Source organism: Quercus robur, chromosome 4 (assembly GCF_932294415.1).
Source record: "Quercus robur chromosome 4, dhQueRobu3.1, whole genome shotgun sequence".
Lineage (NCBI taxonomy): Eukaryota > Viridiplantae > Streptophyta > Magnoliopsida > Fagales > Fagaceae > Quercus > Quercus robur.
Window position 1 is genome coordinate 82,759,392 of NC_065537.1, and position 17,118 is coordinate 82,776,509.

Below are 17,118 nucleotides of genomic sequence, written 5' to 3' on the forward strand. Positions count from 1 at the left end.
ACACATTAACCGGACATTTTTACATAATCTCTCATTTATAAAAAACTACTTTTTCAGAAAACTCTCCGGTGAGAATATTTTGTGCATTTCATTTATGTCAAAGAGAGAGAAAAAGACATTGAGTAGTTCGCAGAGCACGACTTTGTATGCTTCATTTTCGTGCTATAGATCATTTTATCATGAAAGGCAGATGTTCGTGAGTTTCAAAGCACCACAGTAATTGTACGAGGGGTAAAATCTACTTTAAGGAGATTATGTCAAACGCAAGATTTAATTTGAATCATCTATCCTTCACACATTTGGTTTGTGAGTTTTTTAATTATTTATATTATTACTTATTCTTAAATTTATATATTATTCTTTTTGTTTTATTACAAAAGTAAATTGTTAAAATATATCCAATCAAAATAAAGCAGATTCAAATATTTTAATTTACATTTGTGGTTCGCGGTGAAAGGAATTTTGTGGCCGTTGAAAAACACTAAGGCTTTGTTTGGATGGGTGGAACATAGGGGGGATGGAAAATATAAGAGGGAAAATGAGGTGGAAAACTCAGTTTTCCACTGTTTGGGAATGAGAAGAAAATAGGGGGAGTGGAAAATTAGGGAGAAAATTTTCTCCCTGGGCCCACAAATTTTTTCCTCCCAAATTGGGAGGAAAAGCAAGGGGGGAAACTTGCCTTAGTGCAGTTTTACGGTAATGCCTTCTCTTCTTCTTTTTTTTTCTTTTCACGTTACCTGAAACGTTCTTTTTTTTTTTTTTTTTTTTTTTAAAACGTGAGTTGAAACGTCCTCCTTTTTTTTTTTTTCTCTCTTTTTTCTTTTTTTCACGTGACCTGAACATTTTTTTCTTCAACGTGACCTGAACGTTTTTTTTTTTTTTTTTTTTCAAATGTGACCTGATCTAATTTTTACATTATAATAATAAAAATAATAATATAAATTTATATATATGATGTGATAAATTTAATATTATGTAATAAGTATAAATAAATTTATTTCTTACATAGAATGCAACAAGGGTATAATAGTCAATTTATATAAATTATATTTTTCATCCTTCCCTTTTTCTCTCTAACCAAACAAAAGAGTTTTCCACCCTCCCACTTTTCCACCCCTCCAACCAAACATACAAGAGGGAAAACTAAATATTTTCCATCCTTCCACTTTTTCATTCTTCCACAATTTTCCATCCTCCCATTTTTTCACTTTTCCATCCAAACGGACCCTAAAATTAAGGTGATCTTGCTTTTTGATAAAAAAAAATTTTACCGGGGTTGTGTTTACCGCTGCATAAATATCCACTTGTTTATATTATAAATTAATACATGATCTTCAAAAGTTGATTACGTATTTGATTGTGCTGGTGATATTTTTCAAGGCTATTCATCTTCTTTTAATCTTATAAAATTAAGGGGATCTTGCTTTTCGATAAAATTGATTTGTGTCTGACAGTTGGGATTTGACTGTTCAATATCTATCCATCTTCTTTATGTTTATTATATAATATTAGGTTTGTTTCTTTGAATTTTTGATTGACTGGGCATGGTGTAGAGTGTAGATTGTATGATTGATGTTTGCTTTGTATCTGCAATCTCTTATCTCTTTTTCCGTGTTATCGTCATTGCATGCAAATTCTTGTGTATTCTGTAATAGCGGGGAAAAAACTGGTTTGGGCTTATCGGTTATTGCGAAAGGTATTCTGTGTTTGTTCGTACTGTGCTTGCTCTGTTTCTGCAATGAATTGTGCTGGCAATGTATGGATTGAGATCCTGTGCAATACCTAGGGTATTGCACGGGGTGCAATAGCTGTAATATCAGCCTTTGATTTAATCCAACGGTTGTAAAGAGTTGCCACGTCATCGATCCGTGGCTCACCAATTTTTTACTCCACTTTCTCGCCCTTTCACTTTCTTTCTCTTTCAGTTTCACTAAACTTTCAAAATTTTGCTCTCTTCTACCAAACCTTGCTGTACGTGGGACACCAGCATCGATTCTCCATGACCATGGCTACAACTGGAAGCCTCCAAGGCTCACACGACCACCACCGGCAGTGCTTGCTGGCCTGACCTTCTCCTCTCTTTAGGTCTCTGTTTTTTCGCTCTCTCAAGTCCAGCTGTGGCCAAGCTTCTTGGTTGCACCGCGACACCACCATTTTTGGTAATGCTTCTCACCATATATACCACCACTGGTTTAAATATAACAATAATTCATTTTCATCATTCGGGTTTGGCAGTAACTCAATGTTCTAGTTTATTTTAATGTTGATTTTAGAAATACACAAAAGATGTTTGTGAAAATGTTTGATAGAAACTTTGAAGTAATGTTAAGCTCACTGATGATAAAAATAATTAGGGTTTTTGTCAATTTCTGTTGTTTTGGTATGTGGGTTTTTTTTCCCCTCTTGTTTGCTCACCGATTTTGGGTAAAAGGGATGAGATTTACTCTCCTAATAATGTGACTTCATTTGTGCATACTTGCTGGATATGTGCGCTTTAGTCTGGTCAAATATTACATGATAGGCTCTTACTTGTTACTTATGGATCAATGTCCCCTGATATTTTTATAGTACCTTTTATATTCTCTACTTAGAAAAACATGATTATGTATAAACCATGGCGGTGCTTTTGTCTTGCTGCTGAAATTGTAGTGTTCAACCGTGGCTTCTGGTCATTTCTTAAGGTGTATTCTTCTTTATACACATCTACATGGCGATTAGTTCATAATCAAAGACAATCAAGTTTATTTTCTTTTATAGAATTCTATTATCTTTTATTGGTATTTTTTTTTTTTTTTTTTCCTGAATTCCCCTTTTATTAGCTAGTATTTTTTTTGTTGGTAATGGTCACTTGCACAAATATTTTGTCTTTACATTCTTGTATTTGGGTTTCCTTTAGTCGCAGAGAAAATTTATAGATGACTAGCACCTTATGCATGGTCAAATGTTAGACACTCTTTTACCTCTCAAGGATTCATTAGCTCATAAAAATTATTCAATGTTCATGTGTTTGAGATTTTGTCTATTTCTTCTGTATTGTGCAAAAGTGAGAGCAACAAGAACATTTTACTAATACCTCTGTCTTGTTATTGTTTCCTTTGTTTTCTTAATAATTTTTTCTGTTATTGATGTTTCATCTTTATATTGTACTAGGGGAAAGGAATTAGAGAAAACAATCAATGCTTTGGATTTTAGACTTTTCATGACTGCATAGCCTAGGAAATGAAATAAAAACTTCTTTCAGTTAGCTTATTGCTACATATATGACCATTTTTTTCTCTTGAACATGGAGTAGCACAGGTCAAAGAGTTTCTAGATAATTTGTGCAAAATGCACCCACAAAGAGATGGAAATCAAAATTTTGGTTTTTGTGTTAAAGGATTATCCAATGATTAAAATAAAGTTGTTGGCCACATTGTGATTTTTGTTGAAATTCCATTTTGAGTACATGGGTGGAAGTAAAAGGGGCTCTCTGTCAAGAGTAGAACAACTAATCTCTTTAAGAATTGGAAATATTAATGCTAGCAGAACCTATGGAGGGCTGGGGGAAGTTGTAATTCCAAGATATGTTAAATATATGTAAAAGTTGAAAATAAATAAATAATGCTTTTAAATTGGAACACTGAGTGCCAAAGAGGTTATATAGGCTTCTTTAAATTTAAAAGGTTTACTTTGCTTAATTTTATGCATGTGATGTGTGGCTTAGTTATAAACTTATAATTTCATTTGTAATGTACAGTCAAGAAGCAGGAGCCGCACCAACTATAACTTAATGAGCAAGTCATGCCATTTAAGGTTGTAGAAGAACTTGATCTTGAAGCTTACAAGACCTTCTTCTTCTTCTTTTCTTTTGTGGGATTTATGTATTATGAATATATGATGATGGGAAGATTTGTTTCTTGTTAAAGTGTATATTTCAACAAAACTATTGTTATATGGCCTTGTGGTCAAAGTGTACATTCTAATAAAAAAAAAATTCATTTTTAGAACAACTTCATTTCTTGTCTACTCTCTTGAATTAAATTTTGATTGTAAAATTGGCCAAGCATCCTTTGAAGACTCTTGATATGTGTTCCTTGTTTTTAAAAGAATAAGAGTCATGTAAGCACTTTGATATAATTTGTGTTTTTGAGTTATTATCAATTTTAGTACTTGTTCAGTTGCTCCAAGCAAATTCATGCACAAAAAACAATTCCATTTAGTCTAGATAAAAATTCGAAATGCATTAAGAAAGCGTATAACATAAACAAAATTGTATACATTACATATATTCGTCAACACAAAATCAACTTAGCAGCACAAAATCAACTACAACATGAAGATGCAACAAATTGCTCAGTTATTCAATTCCGTAGCAACAACAGAAAGCAAAAACACAACACCAGCTACCCAGAACAAGTCCATTTCGTACTTCTCAAGATATATGATGATAAATACAAGATGTCCTCATTATTGTTGACAAAGTTGTATATGGAGATAAATACAAGATGGCCAGCAAAGGCTAAATTTTTTTCTTGTTAACAAGAATCAAACCACAACACTTCTCTAATTGTATTAACTGCCGTTTGTAACCCCAAGAGAGAAAGCCTCTTATACAAATTAAATTTGCCATAACACTCCACTTATTCAGGAGTTGATATGCCAAAGTTGGTTTCCAAATTGTTTTGAGGAGTCTTCTTTTGCACGCACACCTCACCAAGCAAAAAACAATAGTCGGCTAGATCCTATAGAGATACATGTAGCTTTAAACCAATGGACATTCATGCTTCCAAATCATCAGGATTAGCATTCACAACAACTACCCTCCCAAGTACGGAATGAGATCCAATGAATGGTATCTACATGAAAATAAAGTTTATGAGAAAAAATTAAGATATTCAGGCTAACAATTTAAGTAAACTAACAAGTAATAACAAGCAATAAGCTAATTGAAAGAAGTTTTTATTTCATTTCCTAGGCTATGCAGTCATGAAAAGTCTAAAATCCAAAGCATTGATTGTTTTCTCTAATTCCTTTCCCCTAGTACAATATAAAGATGAAACATCAATAACAGAAAAAATTATTAAGAAAACAAAGGAAACAATAACAAGACAGAGGTATTAGTAAAATGTTCTTGTTGCTCTCACTTTTGCACAATACAGAAGAAATAGACAAAATCTCAAACACATGAACATTGAATAATTTTTATGAGCTAATGAATCCTTGAGAGGTAAAAGAGTGTCTAACATTTGACCATGCATAAGGTGCTAGTCATCTATAAATTTTCTCTGCAACTAAAGGAAACCCAAATACAAGAATGTAAAGACAAAATATTTGTGCCAACAAAAAAATACTAGCTAATAAAAGGGGAATTCAGACAAAAAAAACCAATAAAAGATAATAGAACTCTATAAAAGAAAATAAACTTGATTGTCTTTGATTATGAACTAATTGCCATGTAGATGTGTATAAAGAAGAATAGACCTTAAGAAATGACCAGAAGTCACGGTTGAACACTACAATTTCAGCAACAAGACAAAAGCACCACCATGGTTTATACATAATCATGTTTTTCTAAGTAGAGAATATAAAAGGTACTATAAAAATACCAGGGGACATTGATCCATAAGTAACAAGTAAGAGCCTATCATGTAATATTTGACCAGACTAAAGCGCACATATCCAGCAAGTATGCACAAATGAAGTCACATTATTAGAAGAGTAAATCTCATCCCTTTTACCCAAAATCGGTGAGCAAACAAGAGGGGAAAAAAAACCCACATACCAAAACAATAGAAATTGACAAAAACCCCAATTATTTTTATCATCAGTGAGCTTAACATTACTTCAAAGTTTCTATCAAACATTTTCACAAACATCTTTTGTGTATTTCTAAAATCAACATTAAAATAAACTAGAACATTGAGTTACTGCCAAACCCAAATGATGAAAATGAATTATTGTTATATTTAAACCAATGGTGGTATATATGGTGAGAAGTATTACCAGAAATGGTGGTGTCGCGGTGCAACCAAGAAGCTTGGCCACGGCTGGACTTGAGAGAGCAAAAAAACAGAGACCTAAAGAGAGGAGAAGGTTAGGCCAGCAAGCACTGCCGGTGGTGGTTGTGTGAGCCTTGGAGGCTTCCAGTTGTAGCCATGGTCATGGAGAATCGACGCTGGTGTCCCATGTACAGCAAGGTTTGGTGGACGAGAGCAAAATTTTGAAAGTTTGTGAATCTGAAAGAGAAAGGGAAGTGAAAGGGCGAGAAAGTGGAGTAAAAAATTGGTGAGGCACTGATCGATGACGTGGCAACTCTTTACAACTGTTGGATTAAATCAAAGGCTGATATTATAGCTATTGCACCCCGTGCAATACCCTAGGTATTGCACGGGATCTCAATCCGCAATGTATTGTATATTCTACAAAGTGATTGTCAGACTTTGATTTGTCTTTAGTGCAGATTTTTTTTTCTTTTGACTTTTGATTGATGGTATTGGAGGAAGTGGATAGTGGTTCACTACTGGAGAATGTGGATGGGAAGGAGTGACCTCGGGAAATAGGAAGGAAAGGGTGTTACAGAGAGAGCACGGGTGGGACCTGCAAATGCAATAGATGGTGAGTTTTATTCACGTATATTATACGTGTGCTTCTTTTCATGCTTTTACAGATTATTTTATTTTCATAATAATTTTACATGTCAATAGATAATTTTTTTTTTTTTTTTTTTTTTTGTGGAAAAACTGTAAATAGTTAAAATTGAATATAGCATTACTAAGTCAAATCTGACATTATATAGATGCTTATTTATTTAAGAATTTTGTTAATATATACCTTAAGGTCATATATTAATTTTTATTTTTGGAAAAAAAAATTTTACGAATTGAAAAAATATTGATAACTTTTTCAATTCCTAAGGACACATATTAATCAGACTCTTTATTTAATTATTATTGACCCTTATCGAGGGAGAAATTGATGCCTCTATCTAAGATGTTGGGAAGCCAAGTTGAAACTCGACTATGATCTCTTGAGATGGTATTCAAAGGCTTTCGGTATAATGACAAAGCCTATCTAAGCAAGAAACAAAGGCTGCATATGACAATACAGCAACAAAAACCCAATGAAAAATACGTTACAATATTTATTAGTACATTAATGGTCCTGGTCCAATAATTCAAATCAGTCCTCTAGTTGTACAGTATTATCTCCAGCAGTAGGGTAATTTCAGGTTAATAAGTGTGTTTACATGGTAAAAAAATCATATTTTTTTTCTTATTATTATTAAGTCAACATGAGGGAGAATTTCCATAGTTTTCAGAACATTATGGTCTTCATCATAATAATAATAAATAAGGATTAAAGGCTCCATAGTTACAAATAAAAGAGGAAAAATATGATGGAATGAAGGGAGAGAAAAATCCTCAGCTCAGTGCAGCAAGTATTAAACTAAGATTTTGGTGAGTATGTGAGCATAAGGCATGAATGAGGTGAATGTGGGCTGTTTTAAGTGAGTGAGATATGATTAATACTGAGATTGAAGCTTTTTGTGAGTAATGGGTTGTTTGTGATTAGTTGGAGGACATTTTTAAGCTGTGGTTGTATAAAGGGGGGAGAAGAATATCTAGGGTTAGATGAGTGTAGGCTAAAGACGATGAGTAATGAGCTTACGGAGAGCTAAACCTCCAGCAAAAATGGCAAACGAACCCCAAAGTCTCAAAGGGGGGTGGCTGTCCCTTTGTGAGTTGAGGTGCTTATGCTTTTATAATGGAGTTTAGAGAAGCATTAATTAACAAGCATCCAAAAAAACGTAAGTCAGATTCAGGGGAGCAGGTCAGCTGAATTAATAACTTAGATTTGGCTTAAAAATGTGAGATTTGCTTTTAGGGTTATTTTCCTTCTTTGGGCAAGGTAGTATTTGGAGTAATCTTGCATTAAATGTTAAGATTGCTGAGATTGTGTTCAGCCAATGGGATTAAGGCAAGTATTAAGGAAGAATCCTAGTGTTGCAACTAATATTTGGACCCTAGGAATTAGGATTTAACACCCCAAGTCAGGTGTCAAAGCTTAAGTCTACTTCAGAGGGTTCCGCTAGAGATCCATTTATGCCCTCCAAACCACATGTTCCCAATTTTTTCCCCTTTAGGATTTATGGGCTTGGCACATGAATCATATCTTGAACGTTTTTAACATTTATAGCATCAATTTGTTGAAGTTTGGATAATTTGGTTTCAGCTACCCTTCCACTGAAGGTGCAGTCTTGAGAAAGATGATGGAATCCCTTCATCGTTTTGACTTCAGTTGATATGACAATTCTTTGGCACTGTTCACATCAGGTAGAGGGTAGCAGAAAACTGATGGAACAGTCCCTAGTTCATCCTCAAAGGCTTAGTCCTCTTGTAGGGGGCTCTAGTTGTTTCTTTGGTTAGGGATGAACAAGGGCTGGTTATGTGCATATGTTGCCATGGGTTTTCGTTCCTCATGGACTTTTATTAGTAAATATTTTTGGGTTTTTCATAAATACTTGCAATGTGCCTTTGGGCAATTAGTTTTAATGTTTGAAACAATAAGACAAGTTTCAAAATACTTTTGTAAATAATATTTACTTTGATGAATTCCATGTTACAATAATGTTCATGATTTATAATAATCGCATCATAACTTAAATGATAATCTTGTGGGTTTGAATGTTTACCATGAGTGTCGAAGGCGTATATTATGGATGTCGTGATGCAAATGATGTCCATGTATTTTATGAGAACATAATTTTCAAGATAACTCCTAATGAGTTTTTTTATAAGACGATTGCCATGGCTTTTGCTATGGTAATATTTTACCACGATATTTTTTCTTTGCCAAGTGTTGATATTCTTAGACTTTTTTTTGACAAATAGTGTCAATGAAAATTGAGTTTTGATATTGCCAATAAGAATTGGGCTTTAATGTTGCCAATGAGAATTGGACTTTAAATATTGCCAGCGAGAACTGGGTTTTGATATTGCCAATGAGAATTGGGTTTTGATGTTGCCAATGAGAAATTGGGTTTTGGATAAATAAATTGCGATGGTTTAAATCATAGGTTTTGATTATGGATTTGAATTCTATTGATAAAATTGTTTTGCCATGGACTTTTCAAATATTGCCAAGCATAAGTATTCTTGGACTTTAAATAGAATATGATGTGTTTATTGGGTTCATAGAGTCGGTTTTGGGTTTAGCTAAATAATGATAATAAAATTAGATAAAATATGAGTTTTTGGGTTTTTTTTGTGATATTTTATATTAAAACTCAATTTAGATGATAAGATATGAAACATTTGTGATTAGTATAATAATAGAGCAAAAAATATTTGGAAAATCCCAATAACTTATTAACGGTATAAATAGATGGTACTCAAATAAAATTAGGTGTAAAAAAAGTACTCTAAGAACCCTTTATTTAATTGTTATTTACATATATAGATGCTTACACTTAAAATCTTGTAATTTTAGGTGCACTATTAAAATATTACAACTTTAAGTGAACTATTTAAATTTTACAACTTTGATTGAGTAGTAAATATAACATATTATTATTTTAAAAAATTTTATTGAAAATTGAAAAATTTTTAATTGGGCATAAAATTTTTTCCTTAAAAGTACATGGATGATTGGTTTGAGTTTGTATCGCATTGGCACTACTTTCTTTAATTGTTTCCCATGATAGTTTGACTCTTGCCTACTTTTAAACGGGGTCGAATCTCAGACAAAATATAGGAGTACCTTTCAGACCTAACTGTCTTGGATTTTCAAACTGTTGCATTGAAATCAACATTTTCACTATTGCCGTAAAAAGTGAGATGGTCTGGTCCCAACTCCCAGGGTCATTTGCCTGCGTTACTCAATAAATAGTGCTAATTTATTCAGCCAAAATTGTTTCGAATATGAGATGTACGTAAAATTAGAAATGTCAAATTTTAAAGAACATGTTAGCCAGAATACTTAACGAAAGTGTTTTGATTATACCTTAACTGTGTGTGAGGAAATTAAGTAGTATCTTGTCCTCTGCTTGTAATGAAATACAAAACTGTTTGAGGTCCCCTTACCATAGCTCACTTGAGATTGTTTATTTTTTTATTTATATGTTTTTGTGGTTATGTGTGAACCAGGCTGGCCCTTCTACTAGGTCAGTTAGGCCATTCTAAGACCCCAAAGTTTTGGAAAAGATGGGATAGTCAAGAAAAAAAATTGGTTCCAAATGAAACCCCAAAAAATTTGTTATCTTTTTTACCGAAGAACAAAATGAAAATTTTTCTGTCTAAACAAAATCAATTGTCCCAAAAATAACATTATTAACCTTTAGGCAAACCAAAATTCGAATCTCTAAAAATATGACTCACAAAGCAATCACAAATAAAAACAAATCAAAAATATCATATCCCTAAAATATCAATACTGGTCACTACTCTTAAATCCCCTCTGTTGGCGTCTAAGGACCTGAGGCATAGTTTCAGTCTTCACTCTTTCTTATCTGATTTTTCCCCCTAATGCAGACTGTGGGCTTACTTTACTTCTGGGCCTTGTGAAGTTCTGTTATCTTTTTACTTTTTTTAATTTTTTATTATTATTATTTTTTAATCATGTGTTTTTTTGTTATAGGATCAGTTTCGTAACTTTTGTTGCTCCAAAAAAAATGTTTTGTAACTTTTGTTGTGAACTATTAGAATAGTAGTACTGTATTTTGTACTATAATGCCATGGAAATCAAGAAAAAAAATGTGAACTATTAGAATAGTAGTACCGAACTATATACTCTAATGTCACGAAAATCAAGAAAAAGAAAAAAACTTTAATCCAAATAATTTAAGCTTTTTTTGGTATATGATCTTAAATATATGTTTTTAGTTTTTAAACAACATTACAAGTATTTCCGCACACTTTTCCACTCTCATGTATTTTCAAAAAAATTAAAAATTATTGTTTAAACACATTTACCAAACGGGTCCTTGGTAATCCAAACAATAATTTAATATTCTCTCTTAGCATATGCAAAATACATGCCAAAGCCAACAAGAAGACCTCTAAAAGCTCTTAGTTGCCTAAGGTCAAGAAGCTCTTTGTTATGAGGAACCCACACAAATAAATTAGAGGAAATCAAGGTCTGAAGCATATATGGGTTGGCTACAGGTGGCACCCTATAGCTATGACATTATTCGTGTGTATATCCTTGACAACATATAGGAAGTCGGAGTAAAGATAGCATAACTTTGGCGATTATCAAAATGTTGTGTCAGAAGGCGAATTGTAAGCCCTAATGACAAAGGAACGAGCATTTTCGGGGACTAGCCCGCTTCCCATTACTTAAGAGGGCAATTGTTCGATCCTCTTTCATGTGGAATCGGTTTAGTAAGATTATACCCAAGCCCGCTTCCATTTTCTTATGTGAAAGAGGTGCTTGCTTTATGAAAGTTCAACCTATTTTCTTTGATTAAACCTAAAACTCCTAGCAGATGACCATAAACGCAAGGAAAAGAAAGAACCGGCTAGATTTTTTTATATAATCTCCTCTTATATAGATAGACTAATTATCCTTTTTCTTTTTTTTTTTTCCTACTTTGAAAGTATTTTGGTAATTCTTGGGTATTTTAGGGTATCTTAATAATTTATGAGGGTTTATAGGGGTATTTTGCTAAATTATGGGGGTTCTTATGGTAATTTTAGAAAATTATAGGGGATTTGTGCTATTGTTGGAAGTTTTAGGGATGTTATGTAATTGTTTGTAGTTGAAAGCGGTGTTCATGTAGTTGTTGGAAGTTAGGGTTTGTAAATGTAAATATGGAAAGTTGGTATGTGGGCTTGGTTTAGGTTAGTGTAACTGGGTTGTGCTTAAGAATTCTGATGGGCATAGCTGTGTATGTGATTGGACATAGATTTGTAGTGAGACAGGCCTTAAGCTTGTTAGAGAAATAAACTCCTAGGTGGTTTTAAAGAAATTGGGCCGAGTTGTGGCCATTTCTATAATAGATATGTTGGACCTAGTTGGGTTAACCCAACCTAACCAGATCTCATTAAAATCTTATGTCGATGATATTTCCATGATTTCATGCAATTAATGTCCAGCTTTGGGCAGGCCTTTTGAGTATAATGCAGGTGGAGTAAGAGTTTGTGGTGGTTGATTCAGATATTGTGGTTGTGGAAGCAATGATCGTAGGCTCTAGTACCAAGAAAAATTTCAATGAGAAAGTAGAGAATGAAAATCACTAGTATGTAATTGATTAACACATCTAGCAACTTAAATGAGAAATAGTATAGGAGCTCTCTTTATAGTAGTTAGAGAGAGATAACCAACTAGCCATTAGAGGCCTTAGCAGACCAATAAATTGAACTTTCTAACAAGTTATGCGCGTGTGATATATTTGTTTTTACACGTGTTATATGTGTTAAACTTGTTAAATATACAATATGGGCAAAATTTAGGTACAGTTGCTTAGGTGCAGTACCTTAGGTTCCTCATTTAAATTTTAACCATGTGTATTTACTTAAACACTAAACAAACGGCGTTACAACTTATAACTCTTTCCGTTTTTTCCCCTGTATCAAAAGAATCAAAAACCCATTTACAAGCAAGAAAATCCCACCACCTCAATCTGAGAAATCTTTGATCTCACAACTCACAAGAAGAAATTGACTTTTTGTAAAATTCACAACCCTTCAACAGTCCTACTCTCCCAAAAGAAACAAAAAAAAAAAAAAATCAATCTTTCACAAACTTCACAATCCCATACCCCTTTCTGTGAAAATAAGAGAGAAAGAAAAATGCAACAATGGCGATGGGCAAGTTCAGGAGGCAATTCCATGCACCTCCTCCGCCACCGTCACAACCTACGCCCCTTCTCCTCCTTCCCTTACTCCCTCACTGGCGGATATTTTAATTTTCCATGCAAGTGAGATTGTTGTGATGAGAGACTTGATGTGGACCATGTTGACGGCGGAAGTGATGGGCATGGCCATGGCCATGGACTTGGTGCCTCCGACTAGATCGCACGCTGTGATGCAAAACATGGGTCAGACTAGCGGTCGAAGAGGAGAGTCAAGCTCCTTACTTCTTCATCCTCATCTTCTTCATGAGTCAGACTCTCTATCCTCATCTTCTTCATCTACGCCTTCCCTTTCTTCTGGAACTAAGTTGAAGCCCATCGGCCTCTATGACCCTTTAGTGAAATCGACTTCCTCTTGTCACAAATCAGATCCAACTCACTCCAGTTTTACGAAATCAATTATGGTCCATATGGTCTTTGGCATTATTGATTTGAGTGGTGATGATGATAACGTTGATGAGGTTTTGGTGGATGTATTGGGTGGTGGGATGGTGGATTAGCTTGATTAAAGAAGGAGTGTGACAGAGTGGTTTGAAACGTGAGTGCAGGGGAAATAAAGATGGATGGGAAGTGTTTTAAGTTAACGTCGTTTAAGGATTTTAGTTAAATAGCCACATGACTGAAATTTAAGTGGGGAACCTAAAGTACTGCACTTAAGATACTGTACCTAAGTTTTGCCCATACAATATTACCTTTTTTATTTTTGAGAAAAATATACAATCTGACTTAACAAAACAAAACACAACCAAAGTTGATATTAAGCTCAATGAAGCTGTTGAAACTTTTTTTTTTTGAAAATTTCAACTTATAGTGTCCGCTTTTGATAATACATTTTTATTATCAAACCAAGATACTAATCGGTTTTCAGTGTAGGTGAGAATTAAATCATAGATCTCTTATTCAACCATCAGAAACTTTACCAGTTGAGCAAACTGGGACTCAAAAAGCTGTTGAAACTTGAAAGATAATGAGAGATGGTGCCGCTGCACATGATCTATCTTTACAATATATATATATATATATATATATATATCCTCAATTTATTAACACTTTTTATATACAGATATTAACACATTTTATCCTCAATTTATTGATTATATTAAATTTGTTCGACTCCTTACATTTTCTTCACGCACATTAAATTCCCTAAAACTAACTTGACTTTACAAATAAACATGATCTAATAAAGACAAGGTTTATTTTCCACTAGGAGTACAATACTGATCATAAAAAATACATAAAAAGCATATGTATTACTACATGTGCTTGTACTTTTTTTGAACTAGAAAATGTTTTTGAAGTAAACAAACTCACATCACAGAATCAAATGGGTTGAATTTAACAATTGGAAGGCATTTAAGTGGATGAGCCATGTGAATAAAAGCAGCTTTTGTAACTTCAGTATTAACCTTAGCCTTAGCCTTTTCTCCATTTCCAACCACTTTCCAATCGAAACATTGAACCAATGTTGCAACTGCTATATGTGCCATACTCAACCCTAAAGTTGAACCAGGGCAAGCTCTCTTTCCCAGTTTCCTGCCCCAAAAGAAAGAATACTAAATGTTTCATCTTGTTTATATTTATTATTTTCTTGTATTTCAAAGGAAACCAAAAACCTCTTTGGCTGGAACTCATATGGATTGCTCCATAAATCTAGATCTCTCATTATGGCATACAGACTGATTAACACCATGGTTTCTTGGGGTATTTCAAAGCCTCCTATTTTGTAACTTTGACAACATTTTTTTGTTGTCATAGGCAATGGTGGATATAGTCATAGTGTTTCTTTTACAACTGCTTGCAAGTAGGGGAGATTCACAACATCTGATTCCTCGACTAGTCTAGTACTACCAACGACTGAATTTATCTCATCTCTAACCTTATCGAATATAGAAGGATGGTTGATGAGCTCAGCTATTGTCCATAGAATGACCTCTGATGTGGTACCCGTACTTTCGACAAAAAGATCCAGGTAAAAGTGCAACATTTGAGTTGATGAAGGAGACATATAGTAAGAGTTGAACCAATTGCAAATAAATCACTAATTTGCATGCTTGAACTTGTCAAAATTTTGTCTTGCGATTAATATATTCATATTGAACTTAAGGTTAACTGAAGCTTATGTAGATATTTGTCAGGTATTACTATGAAAAACTTGTCACGTCTTGATTGAAGCATAGTCCTATTTGAAGTTCTCCAACATATTTTTCATTTTAGATAGGTAAGTGCGAGCATGAGGAAAGTCTTGACATGGATGTTTATGATAAAGTCACGTACTTGTATAGTGTGTAGAGTGCTAGATTAACAAGGACAAGGTCTCTAACAATTTTTGGCCTTCATTATTTGTGGATGTACACACTCACAATATAAATAATTTCATGCATTGCAACCAAAATTCCACAGAGAAATCAGTGCCCTCTCACAGCTTTTGTATTGTAGTGTATTTCATGTAAATGAAATGTAAGAGTGGTGTACTATTTTTTGTATAAAATTTAGTGTCCTTAGTCAAACTCTTTCTTCAATGCTTTGAAATGGTTTGATGTGACTTGCATATCTTAACGACGACTCATGAAAAAGATACCCTTCACCGAGTATATATATTCTCACTCTCACAATTGGTAGGTCCCACTCTTTATTGGGACTCACCAATTGTGAGTGAGAGGAAACATATTATCAATGCAAGGCATAACTTTTCATTTTCCCACCCTCCTGTCCTCTTTTGGCCCAATTAAACAATGTAAAATCATGGCTTAATAGTTTTTTTTTTAATTTTTAATTTTTTATTATTGGTTATTTTAAAGGTTTATAAATACAAATAAAATGTTGAAATATTTTATTTTAAAGATTCCTAGGCTAAATAGACAAGAAAGTAAGAAATAGGTAAGATGTTATGTTGAACACTCTACCAAATCCCTTAACGAGCAGTCACTCTTCAATGCACAAATTGCAAGCCATTACCTAGTCTTCATGAAGCTAGATCTGTCTCGACAAGTAGATTGACAATCAAAATGATTCAAATAATTTTGCTTTCCCCAAAATTTTATCATAGATCCAAGTCATGAAAAATTAACAATATATTGATCCATCGACAAGTTCTAGAGATAGAATAGGAATAAAAGATAGAAATTTGACAACCACATCATCTATTTAATTAAGATGCGATATCACCTTCTCTAAACCACACATTTTGAAAACCTAGTAAAAAAAAAAAAAAACAAAACAAAACAAAACCAATGCCTATTGTATACAAATTATTATTTAGAAGCAAGTTGAAACTAGGCTTTCCATGTAAGTTGTAACCTATAATGCATGGATCAAGTCTGGAAGCCCTCGAACTTGAAGATTCTTAATTCCTTAAGAATTAAATTTATACAAGACTACCTTTCCATGGGACTTCCTTTTCACTGAATTGCAGCACAACTTCCTTGTACCAATCAAGGCTATCAGGAAAGTTGTTCTAATCCAATATCAAATAATAAAACAATGTATATGAAAACATGAAATTTATACTTGCTCAGGTTTAACAAAGCAATGCCATCGCAAGTAGCGTGGATTTGGATGGGAGAACAAAATTGCTATTCCAGATAATAAGTTGAAAATCAATAAGAAAGGGGGATAACCTAGCAACTTTGGTGTGGTGAAAAAATAAATTATTAAATTAGAGATACTAGTACGAATGTATATGAAATATGTAAAAACCAAGAGATAGCCATCATCTTCAATACTTGCGATCATAGACTTTCTGACCACTTTACCATTTACAAGTGTTTGAAAAAGCAAACAAGTTTGTGTAAAATTCCTTGATCGACTAGACATTAAAGAAAAAAATAGCAGAGATGTTTTGCAGAAAAGTCTACACAATTCCCTGTCGTCATGAAGAAAAGTCTAGCCAGCATTGATAGAGGTAGATTCACAACCAAAATAGTTCACATAATTTATTTCCCCTAAAATTTTATTACAATTTCAATGTATAACAAATTAATACTATACTGATCCATTAAAAAATTTGAGAACTAAATAGGAATGGAGAGTTGAAATTTAATTACTCATTATTTATATAAGATAAAATATCACATTCCATGAATCAAACAATCATAACTAATTAAAAAAAGAGTGTGATCTTTTACACTTGATGATAGAGCAATTATTCTGGAATTTCAAGTCCTATTGCATAAAAAAATAAAAATAAAAAATAAAAAATCAGAAGAGAAAGGAGGAAAACTAGACTATGCTATACCAATAATAGAAGTAAGGGGCACACTAACTCTGGAAGACAGTGACTCAAA

At 33.3% G+C, this 17,118-nt stretch overlaps 1 protein-coding gene and 2 long non-coding RNA genes across 3 annotated transcripts; 1 reads left to right on the top strand and 2 right to left on the bottom strand.

Annotated features, from left to right (window-relative positions):
• Positions 1-1,799: 1,799 nt before the first annotated feature.
• Positions 1,800-4,040, top strand: LOC126724002 (uncharacterized). Its single transcript, XR_007654569.1, has 2 exons — positions 1,800-2,159; positions 3,737-4,040. It is a non-coding gene; the product is annotated as an uncharacterized LOC126724002 (long non-coding RNA).
• Positions 4,041-4,222: 182 nt separating this feature from the next.
• On the bottom strand, positions 4,223-6,385 carry LOC126724003 (uncharacterized). Its single transcript, XR_007654570.1, has 2 exons — positions 5,983-6,385; positions 4,223-4,835 (listed from the first exon to the last, which is right to left on the bottom strand). It is a non-coding gene; the product is annotated as an uncharacterized LOC126724003 (long non-coding RNA).
• A 7,757-nt stretch (positions 6,386-14,142) lies between these two features.
• On the bottom strand, positions 14,143-14,525 carry LOC126722773 (cytochrome P450 93A3-like). The gene is made up of 2 exons (XM_050425923.1): positions 14,449-14,525; positions 14,143-14,368 (listed from the first exon to the last, which is right to left on the bottom strand). Exons 1-2 carry the CDS (start codon positions 14,523-14,525, stop codon positions 14,143-14,145), a joined length of 303 nt encoding a protein of 100 aa, XP_050281880.1.
• Between the last annotated feature and the right edge of the window lie 2,593 nt (positions 14,526-17,118).